Source organism: Balaenoptera acutorostrata, chromosome 18 (assembly GCF_949987535.1).
Source record: "Balaenoptera acutorostrata chromosome 18, mBalAcu1.1, whole genome shotgun sequence".
Classification (NCBI taxonomy): domain Eukaryota; kingdom Metazoa; phylum Chordata; class Mammalia; order Artiodactyla; family Balaenopteridae; genus Balaenoptera; species Balaenoptera acutorostrata.
Window position 1 is genome coordinate 56,077,488 of NC_080081.1, and position 20,084 is coordinate 56,097,571.

General features: G+C 36.2%; 1 protein-coding gene across 3 annotated transcripts in view; it reads right to left on the reverse strand.

Annotated features, from left to right (window-relative positions):
- The window catches only part of VWA8 (von Willebrand factor A domain containing 8), a 364,979-nt gene that overhangs the window by 316,804 nt on the left and 28,091 nt on the right, over nt 1-20,084 (reverse strand). For all 3 annotated transcript variants that reach the window (XM_057532758.1, XM_057532757.1, XM_057532756.1), the window contains exon 3: nt 1,062-1,192. In XM_057532758.1, the coding sequence (XP_057388741.1) occupies nt 1,062-1,192 (131 nt within the window). The remainder of the gene's footprint in view (nt 1-1,061; nt 1,193-20,084) is intronic.

Sequence of the window (20,084 nt, forward strand, 5' to 3'; positions counted from 1 at the left end):
CCTTGTATATTAATTAAGTGAGGATAATACTACAATGGCACATTGTACCTCACAAACTGGTTCTAGGAACAAATAAAAGGTATGAAATTTATGAGCCAGAGGGAGTTAGTTTCTGATATGTCCATTCTATTTTTATCATTCCTGCCCTACATGATTTTGAAAGTACCAAGATAAATTCACCACCGAAATAAAAGAGTACACAAAGTATATTTCAATAGCTTAGAAATCAATTATTTAATATCAAGTTACAAAAGGAAACTTTAAGTAAGCTTTTTCTCTTCTTCCTAAAAAGTATCTTTGGAACAGACCAACTTCATCTGATAATGTTCTTCCTTGAATCATTAGAGCAATGCCTATTAACGCTGACAAAGTAGTAGAAAAAAAGTCCTGTAAATTTTTTAAAATTTGTGTCGAGATTTGAATATTTCAACTCACTTCACAACCGTACTCAGAGAACTACAAACATTTAAGAGGATAACATGTCAGAAAGGGAAAGCAATGTGAGATCTGAAGTCTAGCTCCATCATTTACTTGCTGGATAAAGCTTGAGTGAGTTATTTAATTTCTCTGAACTTATTTTCTCATCTATTTAAGAAAAAAAATTAAAAAACGAGTGCAAGTTAACACATAAGAGAGATTCTGCAATCCTTAGGCTCCCTTTAAAGACCACATAGCATCAAAAAGTCAGAATTATTTGGCTTTTCAAAATGTGGACCGAAGATAAAAGAATTTTTCCTGAGTAGTATAAAACTACACTTTGTTTTGTAATCTCAGTGTTGCTGATTCTATCTGCTACTCATTGCCTGAATTTAGATAGATCTCTTTCCTACTGGAAGTGGAGGGTTTTCTACTTACAACAACATTTGCTAAAGCTATGAAAGGCAAATGTACATTTACTTCCCAAGTAAATTATTCCAAATGCTTTATAAAGAAATCACCCTTCAACGTCAACATTTTTAAAGCAATAACTAATCCTGATATTTTTGTAAATTCTTAATTTATTTACAAAATAGCTTATCAAAGTTAAGACCCTTAGGAATCCACAAGAATTCATTGCTTACCAGGTACTGCATAGCAATAGAGCGTCGAAGAGGCCCAGGAGGTCCTATTAGAAAGACATCTTGCCCCAAAAGATCCTTCTGCATTATCCATCTTAGATGTTGAATTACTGATTGAGCCAGAGAGTCCGAAACTTTAAGGTGGAAAAAAGATAAAATGAAATGCAAATCAGAATACTACATATAAGTCTTCAAGCAACCAATGCAGACAGTACATTAAGTTAAAATATATATATATTATATATACATACACATATATACACACATGCACACACATGCATATATACATATACACATATATACATTCATACATACATCTGGTGAATTTTCACAGTGTTTTACAATAAAACCATTATTATTTAATGTTATAACAGAACAAAGTTTATTACATCACAAAGAGTCACATAATCCCATACTTAAAAGCTTATTAAGAAACGGGAAAAAAAAAAAAAAAAAAAGAAACGGGAATTCTCTGGTGGTCCAGTGGTTAAAACTTGGACTTTCACTGCTGTAGACCCAGGTTTGATCCCTGGACGGGGAACTAAGATCCCACAAGCCACATGGTGTGGCCAAAAAAAAAAAAAAAAAAAAGCTTGTAAGAATGCTTGAACAATGTGTCACCAAAGGAATGCAAGTGATTTTCAAGGGTGATATGAGCAGCTAGTACCACTACTTTGTCACAATTTTAAAGCCCACCTCTTTTGTTCTAAAAAGGGGATATGACCAAATCATCCCAGACAATTAATGATTATCACAGTTTTGAAAAATTTTTTTAAACTATAACTTAAGTTGGCACTGGGTTGTGAGATCTCTCAAACTTCACAGTTAGGAAGTCTGATGTAGACTTAAATGACTTCTTTAGAATTAAGTCTATTCTACACCAACTCTTTTGGGAATAGAAGACTACTCTGTATAATGCCCTTCTAAGTCTACTATTTTTTTTTTTTTTTTTTGCCACGTGGCATGCGGGATCTTAGTTCCCCAACCAGGGATCGAACCTGTGGCCCCTGCATTGGGAGTGTGCAGTCTTAACCACTGGACCACCAGGGAAGTCCCTAACTCTAATATTAAATCACCCATCAATCCACTCATCTTCTCCCTAAACATTTTTTTAAATGTTTGTACTAATACAATTAATTTGTGTTTGCTCACTCATAAGTCACCCAGTGACCTAGCAAGTGCTTTCCTAGGTATACAAGAAAAACTCTCGCCCTTATACATCGAAACATATAGAATACTCACAGCAGTGTGGCTCAAAATAAAACTGGAGACAGGAGATGGATAAAAAGCACACAGTGGAATATTATATAACAACAAAAAAAACAGAATGAACTACCATTACTTCCAACAATATGTTTAACTTTTAAATGAGAAAAAAATGTCACAAAATAAATCATACGTTAATGATTAATATCACTATTTTGATAAAGCTCAATAAACTAGCAAATTGAATTCTTTACAAATACATACATATGTGATAAAACAGTGCTTGAAAAAGCAAAAAAGCGAAAGAATGATAAATTCAGGATACTTGGACATGGAATCAGAGAGATTCTCATGGATAACTTCAATGGTATTTGCAACATTCTACTTCCTAAATTGGGTGTGGGTACAGTGTTTCTTTTACTATTATGTTGCATTTTATATATAAACACATACAATACTGATATTATGTATATGTATATATATATGTATGTGTGTAAATGTATATAAAAAAACATAAAGTCTTTTGTATGTGTTGAATAACCCATACTTGTTAAACTTTGTTTAATCATCCAGGAAGGTCATGAAAGAATTCAAAGATCAAACTAAGAACGCTTGCTTAGGACTAAAGCTGTGCTTCCCCCCGCCCCCTCCACCAACAGCATAATCTTGCTAGGGTGGTTCCCCCTACCCTCCCTGAAAAAAGTTAAAATTGAATCATTGGAAAAAATAAAGATAAATTTTTGATTTTCTTAATCATGGTGGGAAGATCAAGGACAAGGTTTTGGGCAGACTGATTGGTGTATCACATCACTGGGGTCACATTAAACCATTTTATAATTTCCCCAAAGCAATGCTTCTATGTCTGAAAATCAGGAGACTCATCACCCTCTCCTATCCTCTATGAAGTCTCTACACCATGCATGGGGGAAAAAACTGGTTCTTGGAGGGGCACTTGAGAATAATTCTTAGCTATTACAATGGTCTGTTGTCCACTAAAGGGATGCTGTGCACCAACAGATATACAATATATCTGTGCATTGAAATTCCATGGAATTGGGGAGAGACAATGGGGGGAAAATGTTCTTAGGAATGCAATAATGAAAAACAGAATAAAAAACATTGCCCCAAGACCTATACCTCTGAGAATCTCTCAAGGAGCTCCACAACGCTAGGAAGCAATTCACCTGTACCTCATTCTTAACTATCAGATGTCCACTTAATTATTTTTCTTTCCTACTCCAGGCTTAAATCTTTGTCATATATGGTCTACTCTTTCTTATTTCAATATAAGTCCATCTGCTTGCTGTTTAAGGATGAAACAAAATAAGAGTTAAGAAGCTCTAATTTCTCTATCAGTAAAATTACACAAAGCTCCCTGTGCTGCAGATCTACCACCTCTTCTTACTTTGGTATCAAATATATAATTAAAAACGTAAACACTTTGGGTTTTTTTACATTTTCACAAATCTCAGTTTACTTTGGCCACAGGTCTTCTCTACACTATTCTTAAAGTTTTATGTTGCTTCTTTGTATTCACCTTTGGCAATGTGCCTGACCTTTCATTACCTGGACTTGACTATTTAAAATATGAAATTTCCAAAGTTCTATCAGGTAAAGCCAAGTTGGTCTCTTCAGCTTCCTCCCACCTTTTATTATTTATAACTATTTGTAACTATTCATAATGACAGAGTCTCAGTATAGTTCCATTCCATTTTGAATGCCTTGACCCTGGAACTCATATTTCTTTTCAAGATTTTTTTTTTAAATCGAAGGCAGGATTTCCTAATCAAATGTGAGGTCTTCCCCTCCCAAGTTGTCAGTGTTAGCAAAGTGCTGACATTTAGGAATAATTTATCTTTTTCTTAGCAAACTGAAGAAGAATCAAAATTAGAATAAAAGAGCAGTTTGTACACCAGTGTACTTTCTTAAGTGGGAGAGAAAGGCATGGAGATGGAGTTATTTAGAGCCGGATCCTGGGAATCGAGTAGAACTTTGAGTATGTTCATGGGAGTGTGTTCCATTCAGCATGATCCTCACGTGCTGAGAACCACTGGCCCTAAGGCATATCTGACAATTCTCAGCAGTCCCTTCCTTTGCTCTTACCACTCAACAATGGTCTCAACCAGTGGCAGTACTGCCACTACTCCATGCCTGCCAGAGGCATCCAGAAATGCCTGCCTCTACATTTCAATTCTACATAAGTTTCTTACTATGGATAAGCAGCTTCTGAACCCTGTGGCTTGCCTTGTAGTCTACGCTATACCCTCACCAAGACCTCTTCTTTTCCCTTCTTTTGTCTTCCCTTAATAACTCATAATGATAGTCACAATTTATTGCCTTCCTGTCATGTGCTGGGTAAAAATACGAATGATTTTTCATACTCTCATTGAGATCTCACAACAACCCTAGAAGGTAGCAGACTACCGCATATAAGGATACAGACTCAACCCAAACTGTTTAAATCCCAACTGTTTTAGTATAGCTGTTTACTATGTAATCTTAATCAGTTATTTAAATTCTCTGTGCTCAGTTTCTCCATCTGTATAATGGATATGATAAATGAACTTACTCATAAGGTGGTTATGAGGATTAAATTAGGCATTTAGAACAGTGTCCAATAGTAGTATAAGCATTTGTTAAATATTCATTATCCCCATTTTGTGAATAAAAAAAATCAAAGTTCTTATGGTGGCATCATTTGTCCACAGTTGATAAGTTCATAAACCAAGACTGAGACCTAAATTGAGTCCAAAGCTTGCATTCCAGCCAACATGTCCTACTGCTCCTCTAAAATCTTTTTAACAGGCTCTATCTTCAGGTCCAAGACTTTCCCTACAAGTATGAACCGCACAGGGCTCCATCAAATTTAGTGGACTTGCTTTTATGGACACTAATTCTATTTCTTGGGCTTTGGTGATACCAGTGATACCTACTTTAGCAAAATTTCAAATTCATTTTGTTGTTTACATTATGTTATCAGAGAACTCACTTCTCAAAAAAAATCCCGTTTTCACCTATTCATATTTTAGTATAGTGTATTTTGTCAAAGAAAACGTTTAATTTGTCAGGAAGTCGCATTAAACTACTGAGAGAAAGCATTAGGTACTACTGTGTGGTGTCTGTGGTATATTTTACATTAATGCTTGAAACTAGCTGTATTTTTAGGATGACCTCAAGAAAACATGAGTCATACTTAAAAGTGTTCCAGAAATAGAAACAAGATGTAAGACTGTACATTACAAACATCTGCAAAACAAACTGGCAAACTGCCGTGCATAACCTAATATAAACACAGCCCAGTGCACGAGAGAAATTCCTGACCTCAATGTTTCCAGGCACAAGATGCTATCTTTTTTTTTTTTTTTTACTTGGAGTATAATTGCTTTCAGTGTTGTGTTAGTTTCTGCTGTACAATGAAGTGAATCCGCTATATGTATACCTATATCCCCTCCCTCTTGGACCTCCCTCCCATCCCCCCCATCCCACCCATCTAGGTTGTCACAGAGCACCGAGCTGAGCTTCCTGTGCTTTATAATAGCATGTTCCCACTAGCTATCTATGTTATGCATGGTAGTGTATATATGTCAATCCTAATCTCCCAGTTTGTCCCACCCTCCCCTTCCTCTGCTGTGTCCACATGCCCATTCTCTATGTCTACGTCTCTATTCCTGCCCTGCAAATAGGTTCATCTGTACCATTTTTCTAGATTCCACATATATGCATTAATATACGATATTTGTTTTTCTCTTTCTGGCTTACTTCACTCTATATGACAGACTCTAGGTCCAACCACATCTCTACAAAACACCCAATTTCATTCCTTTTTATGGCTGAGTAATATTCCATTGTATATTTGTACCACATCATCTTTACCCATTCATCTGTCGTTGGACACTCAGGTTGTTTCCATGTCCTGGCTATTGTAAATAGTGCTGCAATGAACATTGGGGTACACGTATCCTTTTGAACTATGGTTTTCTCAGGGTATATGCCCAATTGTGGGATTGCAGGGTCATATGGTAGTTCTATTTTTAGTTTTTTAAGGAACCTCCATACAGTTCTCCACAGTGGCTGTGTCAATTTACATTCCCACCAACAGTGCAAGAGGGTCCCCTTTTCTCCACACCCTCTCCAGTATTAATTGTTTATAGATTTTTTGATGATGGCTATTCTGACCAGTGTGAGGTGATACCTCATTGTGGTTTTGATGCTACCTTTCAAGAGTCCACGTAATGATAAACTGATGTCAGAGTAATACCAGAGAGCTTGATCCTATATTCTAGGATTTCCTTCTCTTTGTAAAAATAAAACATCTGGTTCAAGTTAGGCTAAACTCCTTATTCAATTCCTAGCCAATACTTGTTTCAAAAAAATAGGTACTATTTTTTTGGCCACGCATATTCAAGGGCTTTACAATAATTATATTAAAGGAACATAAGTTATAGTGTTCTCCCTCCACAGACTCAAATTTGTCATATATGTAAAGATTAAAATTTTAGAAAATTATGCAGAGCTCAAATTCAGTTTTAATAAATCCTTCAAAATGAGTGACAGGGGGTGCGGAGTCAAGATGTGTACTATGAGGAAGCGGAATTCGTGTCTCCTCACAACTAGGGCACCTACCAGGCACTGGTGGGGGACCACGGACACCTAAGGGGATGGGAGGAAGCCCCCAGCAACCGGGTAGGACATGGGGTGTGGGAGGAGTGAAGGGGGAGAAGCGGAGGCTGGACAGGACTGGCGTCCCTGAGGGGCAGCTGGGGGAGGGGAAGGGATCCGACGCCCGAAGGGGGAAATTGGGGAACCACTGGGAGGGCAGAGGATCAAAAGGGAGCATGGCCAGGTTTCCATTGCCCACGTAGACCCCCAGGAACCTGCTGAGATCCCAGGCCTGATCCTCTGCCCAGCTAGGCCCCCTCCAGCCACGCAGGTTCTGAGGGAGTGGGAGGGAGGGAAGGGGGAGGAAAAGTAAAGTCTGGACCTCTGGGACCAGCACCCCTGAAGGGTGGCTGGGGAAGGGGAGAAGTTCCTACACCCAGCTAGACTCACCCATGGTTAGGGGTCCAGCAGCAACGGGGGAGACCCTGGGGGAGAAAGTGGGGGAAAGAGCCTCCCTCCTGCCGTGCAGAGCACAAGCCCCGCCCCTACTCACAGCCCCCAGGGCCCCACCTCTACACTTGGAGACCCCCTCTGAGACCCCCTCCAAGGCGCTGGGCCTAAGCCCCACCCACACACACTCACCCAGGGCCTTACCTCCAAACTCTGGAACTCCACACTCCACAGGTGCTCCATTCAACTTGTTGCCTCTCCCCTTCCCCGCAGGTCCTAAGCTGAGGACCCACCCCATGTGAGAACATCACCCCACCTAGGCCCCGCCCAGTCCCTGCCTTATGCTCAAAAGGCACCCCCCCCACCAGCCTAGATCCCACCCCACCTTAAACCCCGTCCCTCCCTAAGTTCCACCCCTGCCTAAACTCTGCCCCCATAGCAAGACTTTTTTTTTTTCTTTTTCCTCTTTTAGATTTGGTTTCTGTTTTACCTTGTTGATTCATTGTTGTTGATTCTTTTATATTTTTATTTTTCCTAATAAATCTTTTATTTTTCTAATTTTTTTTATTCTTTATACTTTGTTATTGTTCTCTCCTTTTGGCTTACTACCCCCATCCATTTTTTTTTTCTCATTTTTCTGTTGTGGTTTTATTTTACCTTTTTGCAGTTGTTTCAATTATATTTTATTTTTCCTAATATATTTTTTATCTTTCTAATTTTATTTAGTTTTTTATTCTTTGATATTGTACTGCTCCATTTTTTCTTATTTTGTTTCTCTTTTTTTTTTTTTTTTTTTTAACCACGCCACAAAGCTTGCAGGATCTTGGTTCCCTGCCAGAGGTCGGATCCAAGCTACTGTGGTGGGAGCTCTGAGTCCAAACTGCTGGACTAACAGAGAACCTCAGACCCCAGGGTATATTAATTGGAGTGAGGGCTCCCAGAGGTCCCCATCTCAGCACCAAGACCTGGCTCTATCCAACTGCCTGCAAACTGCACTGCTGGATGTCTCAGGCCAAACAAACAGTAGGACAGGGATACAGCACCACCCATCAAAAAAGAAAAAAAAATAAAATAAAGAAACGACAAAAAAAAGTTAAAAACCTACAAGACCAAATAAATGAAGACAAAATAGGCAACCTACCTGAAAAAGAATTCAGAGTAATGATAGTAAAAATGATCCAAAATCTATGAAACAGAATGGAGAAAATACAAGAAACATTTAAAAAGGATCTAGAAAACTAAAAAGCAAACAAACAGTGATGAACAACACAATTACTGAAATTAAAAATACTCTAGAAGGAATCAATAGCAGAATAACTGAGTCAAAAGAATGGATAAGTGAGCTGTAAGATACAATGGTGAAAATAACCTCCAGGGAGCAGAATAAAGAAAAAAGAATGAGAAGAATTGAGGACAGTCTCAGAGACATCTGGGACAACATTAAACGCAAAAACATGTGAATTATAGGGGTCCCAGAAGAAGAAGAGAAAAAGAAAGGATCTGAGAAAATATTTGAAGAGATTATACTCCTAAACTTCCCTAGCATGGGAAAGGAAATAGTCAATCAAGTCCAAAAGCACAGAGAGTACCATACAGGATAAAACCAAAGAGAAACATGCCAAGACACATATTAATCAAACTATCAAAAATTAAATAAAAAAAGAAACATTAAAAGCAGCAAGGGATAAGCACCAAATAACATACACGGGAATCCCCATAAGGTTAACAGCTGATTTTTCAGCAGAAACACTGCAAGCCAGAAGGGAGTGGCAGGACATATTTAAAGTGATGAAAGGGAAAAACCTACAACCAAGATTACTCTACCCAGAAAGAATCTCATTCAGATTCAATGGAGAAATTAAAACCTTTACAGACGAGCAAAAGCTAAGAGAATTCAGCACCACCAAACCAGCTTTACAACAAATGCTAAAGGAACTTCTCTAGGCAGGAAACACAAGAGAAGGAAAACACCTAAAATAACAAATCCAAAACAATTAAGAAAATGGTAATAGGAACATACATATCGATAATTACCTTAAATGTAAATGGATTAAATGTTCCAACTGAAAGGCATAGAGTGGCTGAACGGATACAAAAACAAGACCTGTATATATGCTGTCTACAAGAGACCCACTTCAGACCTAGGGACACATACAGACTGAAAGTGAGGGGATGGAAAAAGATATTCCATGCAAATGGAAGTCAAAAGAAAGGTGGAGTAGCAATTCTCATATCAGACAAAATAGATTTTAAAATAAGGACTATTACAAGAGACAAAAAGGACACTACACAATGATCAAGGGATCAGTCCAAGAAAAAGATATAACAATTGTAAATATCTATGCACCCAAAATAGGAGCACCTCAATACATAAGGCAAATGCCAACAGCCATAAAAGGGGAAATCAACAGTAACACAACAGTAGGGGACTTTAACACCCCACTTTCACCAATGGATAGATCATCCAAAATAAAAATAAATAAGGAAACACAAGCTTTAAATGATACATTAAACAAGATGAACTTAATTGATACTTATAGGACATTCCATCCAAAAACAACAGAATACACTTTCTTCTCAAGTGCTCATGGAACATTCTCCAGGATAGACCATACTGTGGGTCATAAATCAAGCCAGGTAAATTTAAAAAATTGAAATTGTATCAAGTATCTTTTCCGACCACAATGCTATGAGACTAGATATCAATTACAGGAATAAAACTGTAAAAAGTACAAACACATGGAGGCTAAACAATACACTACTAAATAACCAAGAGATCACTGAAGATATCAAAAGGAAATCAAAAAATACCTAGAAACAAATGACAATGAAAACACGACAACCCAAAACCTATGGGATGCAGCAAAAGCAGTTCTAAGAGGGAAGTTTACAGCAATAGCATCCTACCTCAAGAAACAAGAAACATCTCAAATAAACAACCTAAACTTACACCTAAAGCAATTAGAGAAAGAACAAAAAAACCCCAAAGTTAGCAGAAGGAAAGAAATCATAAAGATCAGATCAGAAATAAATGAAAAAGAAATGAAGGAAACGATAGCAAAGATCAAGAAAACTAAAAGCTGGTTCTTTGAGAGGATAAACAAAATTGATAAACCATTAGTCAGACTCATCAAGAAAAAAGAGGGAGAAGACTCAAATCAATAGAATTAGAAATGAAAATGGAGAAATAAAAACTGACGCAGCAGAAATACAAAGGATCATGAGAGATTACTACAAGCAACTATATGCCAATAAAATGGACAATATGGAAAAAATGGACAAATTCTTAGAAAAGCACAACCTTCCAAGACTGAATCAGGAAGAAATAGACAATATAAACAGACCAATCACAAGCACTGAAATTGAGACTGTGATCAAAAATCTTCCAACAAACAAAAGCCGAGGACCAGATGGCTTCACAGGTGAATCTATCAAACATTTAGAGAAGAGCTAACACCTATCCTACTCAAACTCTTCCAAAATATAGCAGAGGGAGGAACACTCCCAAACTCATTCTACAAGGCCACCATCACCCTGATTCCAAAACCAGACAAAGATGTCGCAAAAAAAGAAAACTACAAGCCAATATCTCGAACATAGAAGCAAAAATCCTCAACAAAATACTAGCAAACAGAATCCAACAGCACATTAAAAGGATCATACACCATGATCAAGTAGGGTTTATTCCAGGAATGCAAGGATTCTTCAATATATGCAAATCAATCAATGTGATACACCATATTAACAAATTGAAGGATAAAAACCATATGATCATCTCAATAGATGCAGAAAAAGCTTTTGACAAAATTCGACACCCATTTATGATAAAAATGCTCCAGAAAGTAGGCAGAGGGAACCTAACTCAACATAAAAAAGGCCATATATGACAAACCCACAGCCATCATCATTGTCAATGGGGAAAAACTGAAAACATTTCCTCTAAGATCAGGAACAAGACAAGGTTGTCCACTCTCACCAATATTATTCAACATAATTTTGGAAGTTTTAGCCACAGGCATCAGAGAAGAAAAAGAAATAAAAGGAATTCAAATCAGAAAAGAAGAAGTAAAACTGTCACTGGTTGCAGATGACGTGATACTATACATAGAGAATCATAAAGATACTACCAGAAAACTACTAGAGGTAATCAATGAATTTGGTAAAGTAGCAGGATACAAAATTAATGCACAGAAATCTCTTGCATTCCTATGCACTAATGATGAAAAATCTGAAAGAGAATTTAAGGAAACATTCCCATTTACCATTGCAACAAAAAGAATAAAACACCTAGGAATAAACCTACCTAAGGTGACAAAAGACCTGTATGCAGAAAACTATATGACACTGATGAAAGAATTTAAAGATGATACAAACAGATGGAGAGATATACCATGTTCTTGGATTGGAAGAATCAACATTGTGAAAAAGACGATACTACCCAAAGCAATCTACAGATTCAGTGCAATCCCTATCAAACTACCAGTGGCATTTTTCACAGAACTAGAACAAAAAAATTGCACAATTTGCATGGAAACACAAAAGACCCCGAAGAGCCAAAGCAATCTTGAGAAAGAAAAACAGAGCTGGAGGAATCAGGCTCCCTCACTTCAGACTATACTACAAAGCTACAGTAATCAAGACAGTATGGTACTGGCACAAAAACAAATATAGATCAATGGAACAGGATAGAAAGCCCAGAGGTAAATCCACACACATATGGTCACCTTATTTTTGATAAAGGAGGCACAAATATACAATGGAGAAAAGACAGCCTCTTCAATAAGTGCTGCTAGGAAAACTGGACAGCTACATGTAAAAGAATGAAATTAGAACACTTCCTAACACCATACACAAAAATAAACTCAAAATGGATTAAAGACCTAAATGTAAGGCCAGACACTATCAAACTCTTCAAGGAAAACATAGGCAGAACACTCTAAGACATAAATCACAGCAAGATCCTTTTTGACCCACCTCCTAGAGAAATGGAAATAAAAACACAAATAAACAAATGGGACCTAATGAAATGTAAAAGCTTTTGCACAGCAAAGGAAACCATAACCAAGACGAAAAGACAACCCTCAGAATGGGAGAAAATATTTGTAAATGAAGCAACGGACAAAGGATTAATCTCCAAAATATACAAGCAGCTCATGCAGCTCAGTATCAAAAAAACAAACAACCCAATCCAAAAATGGGCAGAAGACTAGACATTTCTCCAAAGAAGATATACAGATATCCAACAAACACATGAAAGAATGCTCAACATCACTAATGATTAGAAAAATGCAAATCAAAACTACAATGAAGTATCATCTCTCACTGGTCAGAATGGCCATCATCAAAAAATCTACGAACAATAAATGCTGGAGAGGGTGTAAAGAAAGGGGAACCCTCTTGCACTGTTGGTGGAAGTGTAAATTGATATAGCCACTACGGAGAACAGTATGGAGGTTCCTTCAAAAACTAAAAATAGAACTACCATATGACCCAGCAATCCCACTACTGGGCATACACCCTGAGAAAACCATAACTCAAGACGAGTCATGTGCCACAATGTTCATTGCAGCCCTATTTACAATAGCCAGGACATGGAAGCAACCTAAGTGTCCATCAACAGATGAATGGAAAAAGAAGATGTGGCACATATATACAATGGAATATTCCTCAGCCATAAAAAGAAATGAAATTGATTTATTTGTAGTGACGTGGATGGACCTAGAATCTGTCATACAAAGTGAAGTAAGTCAGAAAGGGAAAAACAAATACCGTATGCTAACACATATATATGGAATCTAAAAAAAAAAAAAATGGTTCTGAAGATCCTAGGGTCAGGACAGGAATAAAGACACAGATGTATAGAATGGACTTGAGGACACGGGGAGGGGGAAGGGTAAGCTGGGATGAAGTGAGAGAGTAACATTGACATATATACACTACCAAATGTAAAACAGATAGCTAGTGGGAAGCAGCTGCATAGCACAGGGAGATCAGCTCGGTGCTTTGTGACCACCTAGAGGGGCGGAATAAGGAGGGTGGGAGGGAGACCCAAGAGGGGGGGATATGGGGATATACATATGCATATAGCTGATTTACTTTGTTATACAGCAGAAACTAACACAACATTGTGAAGCAATTATACTCTAATAAAGACGTTAAAATAAATAAATAAATAAATAAATAAATAAAAACTAGTGACGTTTTCTTAGTATCCCAAGGGGCAACATAATATAATGGAAAGAAAAAGCCTTTGAAGCCAAACAGACCTAGTTGTGATTTCTCATCCTGTCCTTTATCAGTGTCCTTGGACAAGTATTCTGAATCTCCCGGGCCTAAGTTTCCTTATTTTCGAAAGAGCGGTAATAATACTTACTGAGTACAGTTATTGTGAGGATTATAGGTAAAGCACCTTGTCCAGTCCCTCAGACAGTGAGAACTAGGTGTGGAAGGATATTAAAAGCCCATCCTCACCTGCACAGTCCTCTACCTGGTGTGCATCCTGGACAGCAGGCTGCAAGGTGTGGACTCAGTGGTCATGAATGAGCTTCTGGGTTTACACTCAAATTACTTCTGCACCTAGAGCCCACCCTGAAAAAATAAGCGAGAAAGGAACCTACCTAACTAGTACAGCCTGTATCAGGTGCTTTCCCAAGACATTACATTTTATTCACCAGCGTCATCCTATAAGATTGCTCAGAAAGAATCTGAACCCAGGCTCATCACACTCCGGGCATGCATTACCATCTCAAGAGAGATTTCAAAAGAATCACAACTAATCTCACTGCAAGTGCACGCTCATTTACTAAACTGTGACCTGTCTACCGTGTATCACTCTCTACTAGGATATAATGGACATCAAGGGGAAAAACAGGGGAGCAAGGGACATAATACAATATGTTTAGAATCAAAGTCCACATTATTTACCACATGCGCTAACTGAACTAAGAAATTAAATCGTTCACACAGTTACATTTATTCAGGATCTTCTATATGCTTAGCACCAAGAACATGAAGATAAGTACAATAAGATCCTTTGAAGGTGTCAAAGGAAAAAAAATGCATACATATAAAGCCTTAGCTTATATAAACCACTAATCTATAAAGTGGGCTGATGGGACTGATCTAATACAGATAGCTGTAATCAAAATTAAATGAGAAGTATAATACTGTCCAGTACAGTACTGAGCATAGAAAAGGTATTCAGTTTTTCTTAAAATTGGAAAAATACTTCAATATACATTAAATAAATCAGAGCATATACATATACATTAAGTATCAAGCTATACATTTTTTGTGTAGAGGTGTTAGAATAAGAGTACTTATGCAAATTTTCTTGTATTTGCATAGGGAAACACAGGAAGAGGAGGAAATACTTCCCAATTCATTCTATGAGATCAGTGTTATCCGAATACCAAAATATGACAAAGCCATCGTTCAGTCCACCACAGTTATGGACTGAATGTTTGTGTTCCTCCAAAATTCATATGTTGAAATCCTAACTGCCAATATGATAGTATTCGCAGGTGGGGTCTTTGGGAGGCCATTAGGTCATGAAGATAAAAGCTAGACAAAAATAGAACACATGTTGTATTATTACATTTACATAAAATTCTAGAAAATCCAAATAAATCTACAAAGTAGATCAGTGATTCCCAGAAAAGGGAGGAACCAGGGGACATTATAAAGGGGCATAAGTAAACCTTTCAGAGTGATGAGTTTATTTGATTATTATCTTGATTTTAGTGATGTTTCATGGTTACATACGTATATCAAAATTTAGAGTCGTACATTAAGTATGTACAATTTGTTGTATGTAAATTACACTTATAACACTATTTTTCAAAAGATTAGAATTAAAATGTTAACAGTGCTAATAATTAGGCTTACGAATGATTTGCATTTTATCCTTGGTTTCAGTGTTTCCCAAGTTTTTGTATTGATGTTTTGTTTTTGTGATAGGAACAGTTATATTTCTTTTGAAAAACCATATTGCAAAGTAATCATAGCCATACTGGAAGTAGAAAATAACTGTGATACACAGAGAAAGTAGCAATTTGATGGGTGACATATATTAGAATATTCTGACTAATCAATAGATCACAATTTAATACCCCAAATTCAATTTGCAATTCAGCCTCTTAAAATGCTTATCCATAAACTATTGCTAAATTGTGATAATTTACAAAAGACAACTTTGTTGGTCTTAATGTAGCTAGTCATATTCATGACAAGACAGCAATAATCAAAAACATAAAATGAGATCAAGGAATGACCTTTAGTTATGAACACATCTCAGAAGAAGCAAGAATTTTTAGGTCCTGTCAAATTCTTTAAACACAAAGCATTAACTTTTTATTTGTATGAGTCAGATCACAGAAAAAGCAGTTATAATGGATGTATTCTCTAATTTAATAAAGTTTCACTTTAAACATGGGAGTTTAATAGCTTTTTTAAAGTTACAGTCTAATATATACTTACTATAACAAAGAAAAAAATCCAAAAATGTAAAAAGAAGAATTAAATGATCCCTTCCATTTCCAACCCTACTCCTAACCGAATGACCCAGAAAGAAGTCAAAGAGCCTGGAGTTCGGCCTTCCACACTTTTCTCTGTGGACAGGGAGACATATAATACACCTGCAAAGGGTGTTCCAAGTTTGTTTGTTTTTTAAAACAAAAACAAAAATTGTCTCATACTTTATATACTACTCTGCAGTCTTCCATTTTTGCTTAACAACATCATATGGACACACTCTAGATCCACAGATATAAATCTAATTTATCCTTTTTTAACAGCTGCAGAAGTTTCCAGAATATATCTCTAAAATAATTTATTCAACTATTCCTCTACTGATATACTCAGATTGCTTCTAGTTTTTGTCACTATCAAAAACAACAAAATGCTTCAATATATATTGTGTACAGATATCTTTTTTATGTGCTGATTTTTCCCTTAATGGATAGACCCTAATGAAGAAACTGCTACATCCAGAAGATATTTTATTTTAATAGCTATTACCATATTACTTTCCAAAGAAGTCAAATGAACTCACACTTCCACAGCAATGTACGAAATGCCATTTCCTTGTGACCTTGTAGGTACTGGACATTATAATTCCTTTTAATTTTGGCCCAGATGATGTACGAATATTGCTATCTTATTGTATAATTTGCATCTTTCTAACTATTAAGCAGGGTTAGAACATATGTACATATGCACATATTGGCCATCTGGATTTCCTGTCCTGTAGTATGCCTATTTAAACCCTTTGCCTATTTTCTACTGGATCATATGATGTTTCTCATCAATTTATATGCTATATTTGTATATAAAGGGTATTAAACCTCTGCCTATCATATATGTTATATATGCATTGAAAATGTGATTTTTAAGTTAGGGGTTTAGTACTTGAATTCATTTAAACAATGTCATTAATGGTGGTTAAATTGCCAGGTAAATCCAAAGAAGCCTATTTAACATACTACCTAGCTCAAAAACTGTACATCTGCAATGAAAGTTGCAGAAAGCAACAACAGTCATTAAATAGAAAATAAAAAGCAATAAAACACATCAATAAACTTTAAGTCATCTTCAATATGGTACTTGGGAGAAAGAAGATTAAAGAAAAACTAGGCACTGAATAAACACTGCTATAGAGACCCCAGAGGAAACTTCAGGGCATGTTCAGGAGCTTTAAAAGTTGGTGGGACTCTTCTTTTTGAGGACTCTATGCTTAAAAATATATCTAAAGAAATCTCAAATGAAATCCTTTTCCAAAGTAAATTCTCATGTAATGAGAGGCAATTAGGACACTAGTAAAAATAAGGCAAGTCTTAAGGATTGGAGGCTTTGCTTCTCAGATTGTTTTTCAAGCACTGAGGATTAAGTAAGGGAATCTGAGGTAACACCTCCCTGGAGGCCTTTTGTGTAACCTCTGTCACTAATTTATTAAAACTGACAAGTAGCTGCAGTGATTGTTCCACATTATCTACCCTGACACAAAAATGACATAGCTTTTCCATGCTATTCTGTCATTTATAACATTGATGAATTTCTCAAACCTCTTAAAATCATTTACAAACTAAAGACAAAGGTTCTTTCCCCCCTAAAAAAACTCTCATCCTGTTAATTATGCCCAAACTCACCATTTTAAGAGCACAATGCTGTAATTCTTGCAGTAAATCTTTATGGGCCCTAATTGCTTAGATAAGAGTTCAGTGTGTCCAGTAAACCTTAAATGACCTCACATATAATTGGTTCACTGACTGCAACAAGAAGATTATGTAAGGAAGCAGAAATATAATTCTGAGGTCAGGTTTAAAGCCATCTCTTGAAAACCTGCTACCTTGGAGCACCACTTCATAAGTCAAACCTTGGAAGAAATACCAGCTTTGATATAATATCGTTTAACTTCAAGCACAAAAACATGAAGGAACCCCTTTTCAACAGCTGCCAATTTCAACTAAGCCTTGAGATCTGGTTTTTATACAAAAAGGCAAAAAAGCTTCAATTATCCACTTCAACACTTGCAGGTAAGAGACTAGGGACTCAGATGATAAGTGGAAGTTATAATGGTCAAGGCAGGAGGTAACAAGACCTAGATAATAAAAAAACTAAAGAACAGTCCAACTCTTACGTCTATTATATGCCAGGCACTGGGCTAGATACTGGAGCTAAAAAGATGTCCTGCTGTGCCCAAAGCTGTGAAGACAGAAACAGTTCAAATGAGAAGTTGACAACTGACTACAAAATATAAGCATTCATTATCTCAATCAAATGGTCAGTGAATTAAGAAATTTTACTTTGATGAGATAATACTGCTTTCGTGTGGTTTTTAGTTGAATTTTAGACTTCCACTTAAGAATACCTCCAGTCTATAGCTTCTGCCAGTTAGCAGGATTTCTACCATTCCATTAAATAGATGCTAAATATGAATATCAGGGATCATAGTTCAACATTGTGACTTTTATTTCTTCATTACTAAAATACAATAATTGTATTGTATTATATTGTATTGTATTGTATATATAATACAATACAATTGTATTATACAATATATATATTGTATATATTTTGTATAATACAAAATACATTGAATTTTTCAATGCTCTAAATAGTAACTTTAATTAAGATAGAGATAAAATAAAACTGCCATGCTTCAACTATTTCAATATTTTTCAATAATCCTTCACACTTTTAAATTCCAAAAGAGTTTTCTAACATCGCAGGACTTACTCTAAAGAAAGCCGCCAGAGACACTGTGGCAGACTATAAAAGAAAAATCAAACGGATGTCAGGAAATCTGGGTTTTGCAACTAATTAATTAGTCTTCTGACCTCTTTCTTGTGATCCTACTTTCCTGACTATAAAATGAGTTCCAGAGAGGATAATAATTGCTAAAGTTCCTTTCCTTAACAAAAGTCTATCATTTTATGTTTCATTTCAAAATATTAAATATCCAAAAGGCAAAAAGCTAAAATGAAGCATAAATACAGGAAGGAAAGTAATAGGGTATCAAACTTCAACAAAACACCATTTCCAAAATATTTTAACATATTTTTAAAAATAACTCTTAGAGAGAAAAAAATCCATCAAAGTTCTCTCATGGCCAAAACCCATAATCTCTAATCAGTCATGTAATAGCAAGAATGAAGCCAAAGAACTGTAATTTTCCCATTCTGGAAATAGTCCCTGAGAGAGGGAGAAAACGTTCAAAGAACTGTATTTGAACATGATACAGTAAATAGATGCATAAAAACATGTTATATTATGCAATACAATATATCTGTCTAATCAATGCGTAGCAACCACATAATACTTATGTGAATATGTGAGATTTTGGTTGAATTAGCTTGGCCACTTTTCCTATTTCAAGTTAACAAACGCCCAACAGTCTTTTTCTTACAAATGGCACTGTTCATCGTAAGAAAGACTAGCAGAGGCAATATAACAATTTACTGATGGGTAAAACATATGCTATCATCCTCTTGATATATGGTAGGAACAATGATGAATGGATAGCAGGCACAAACCATCCAGCTGATTTCAGTATAAACTCTCTTCTGATATATTTCAAAGGGTAAGCTACTAATAACGAAACACAAAAGAAATGAAAACTTTTGATTACATAAGAGATGCATACAAACAATAATAAAAATTGAAAGTATGTAAACCAGAAAATGTTGAGGGCTTTTCTTTGTTTTTCTGGGGGGTTTTCGTGACAATTTATGGGAGTTTTGCTATATTTAGGAACAGATACCTTTTATACTTTGGGACTTGGTCTGAGCCAGCCACTGTATTGTCCCTCAGTCATTTGCAAAGTATGAGAATACATTCATTCAAAGCACATGCTTATAAGTTTTTAAATTGATATTATTGCTAAGATCCCTCGAATTCTTGAAGCTAGTACAGAGAGTCTTGTTAATTCTCTCACTGAATAAGAAGATCCTCAAAATGCGTAAGTATCTGTGATTATGACAAAGTACTTCAGCAGACCCCAGACAAGAGACTATGGCATCTTAGTTGTTAAAAGAAGGGATGGATAGTGCTATCCCTTGTTGATAGCTATCAGGCAATGACCATGCTTCAGGTCTAGGTGAGACTGAAAAGGCCAACATTCTTTCCACACTGTAAATATGTTAAGTTTGATCTTTTTAAACTGAAGTGTATTTGAAGAGCCTACCAACATTGGCGATCCTGCAAACAACCTAACTGAGGGCAAATTCAAAATTAAATCCAGCTGAAATATATTCCAGATTCATTTTTTAGGGA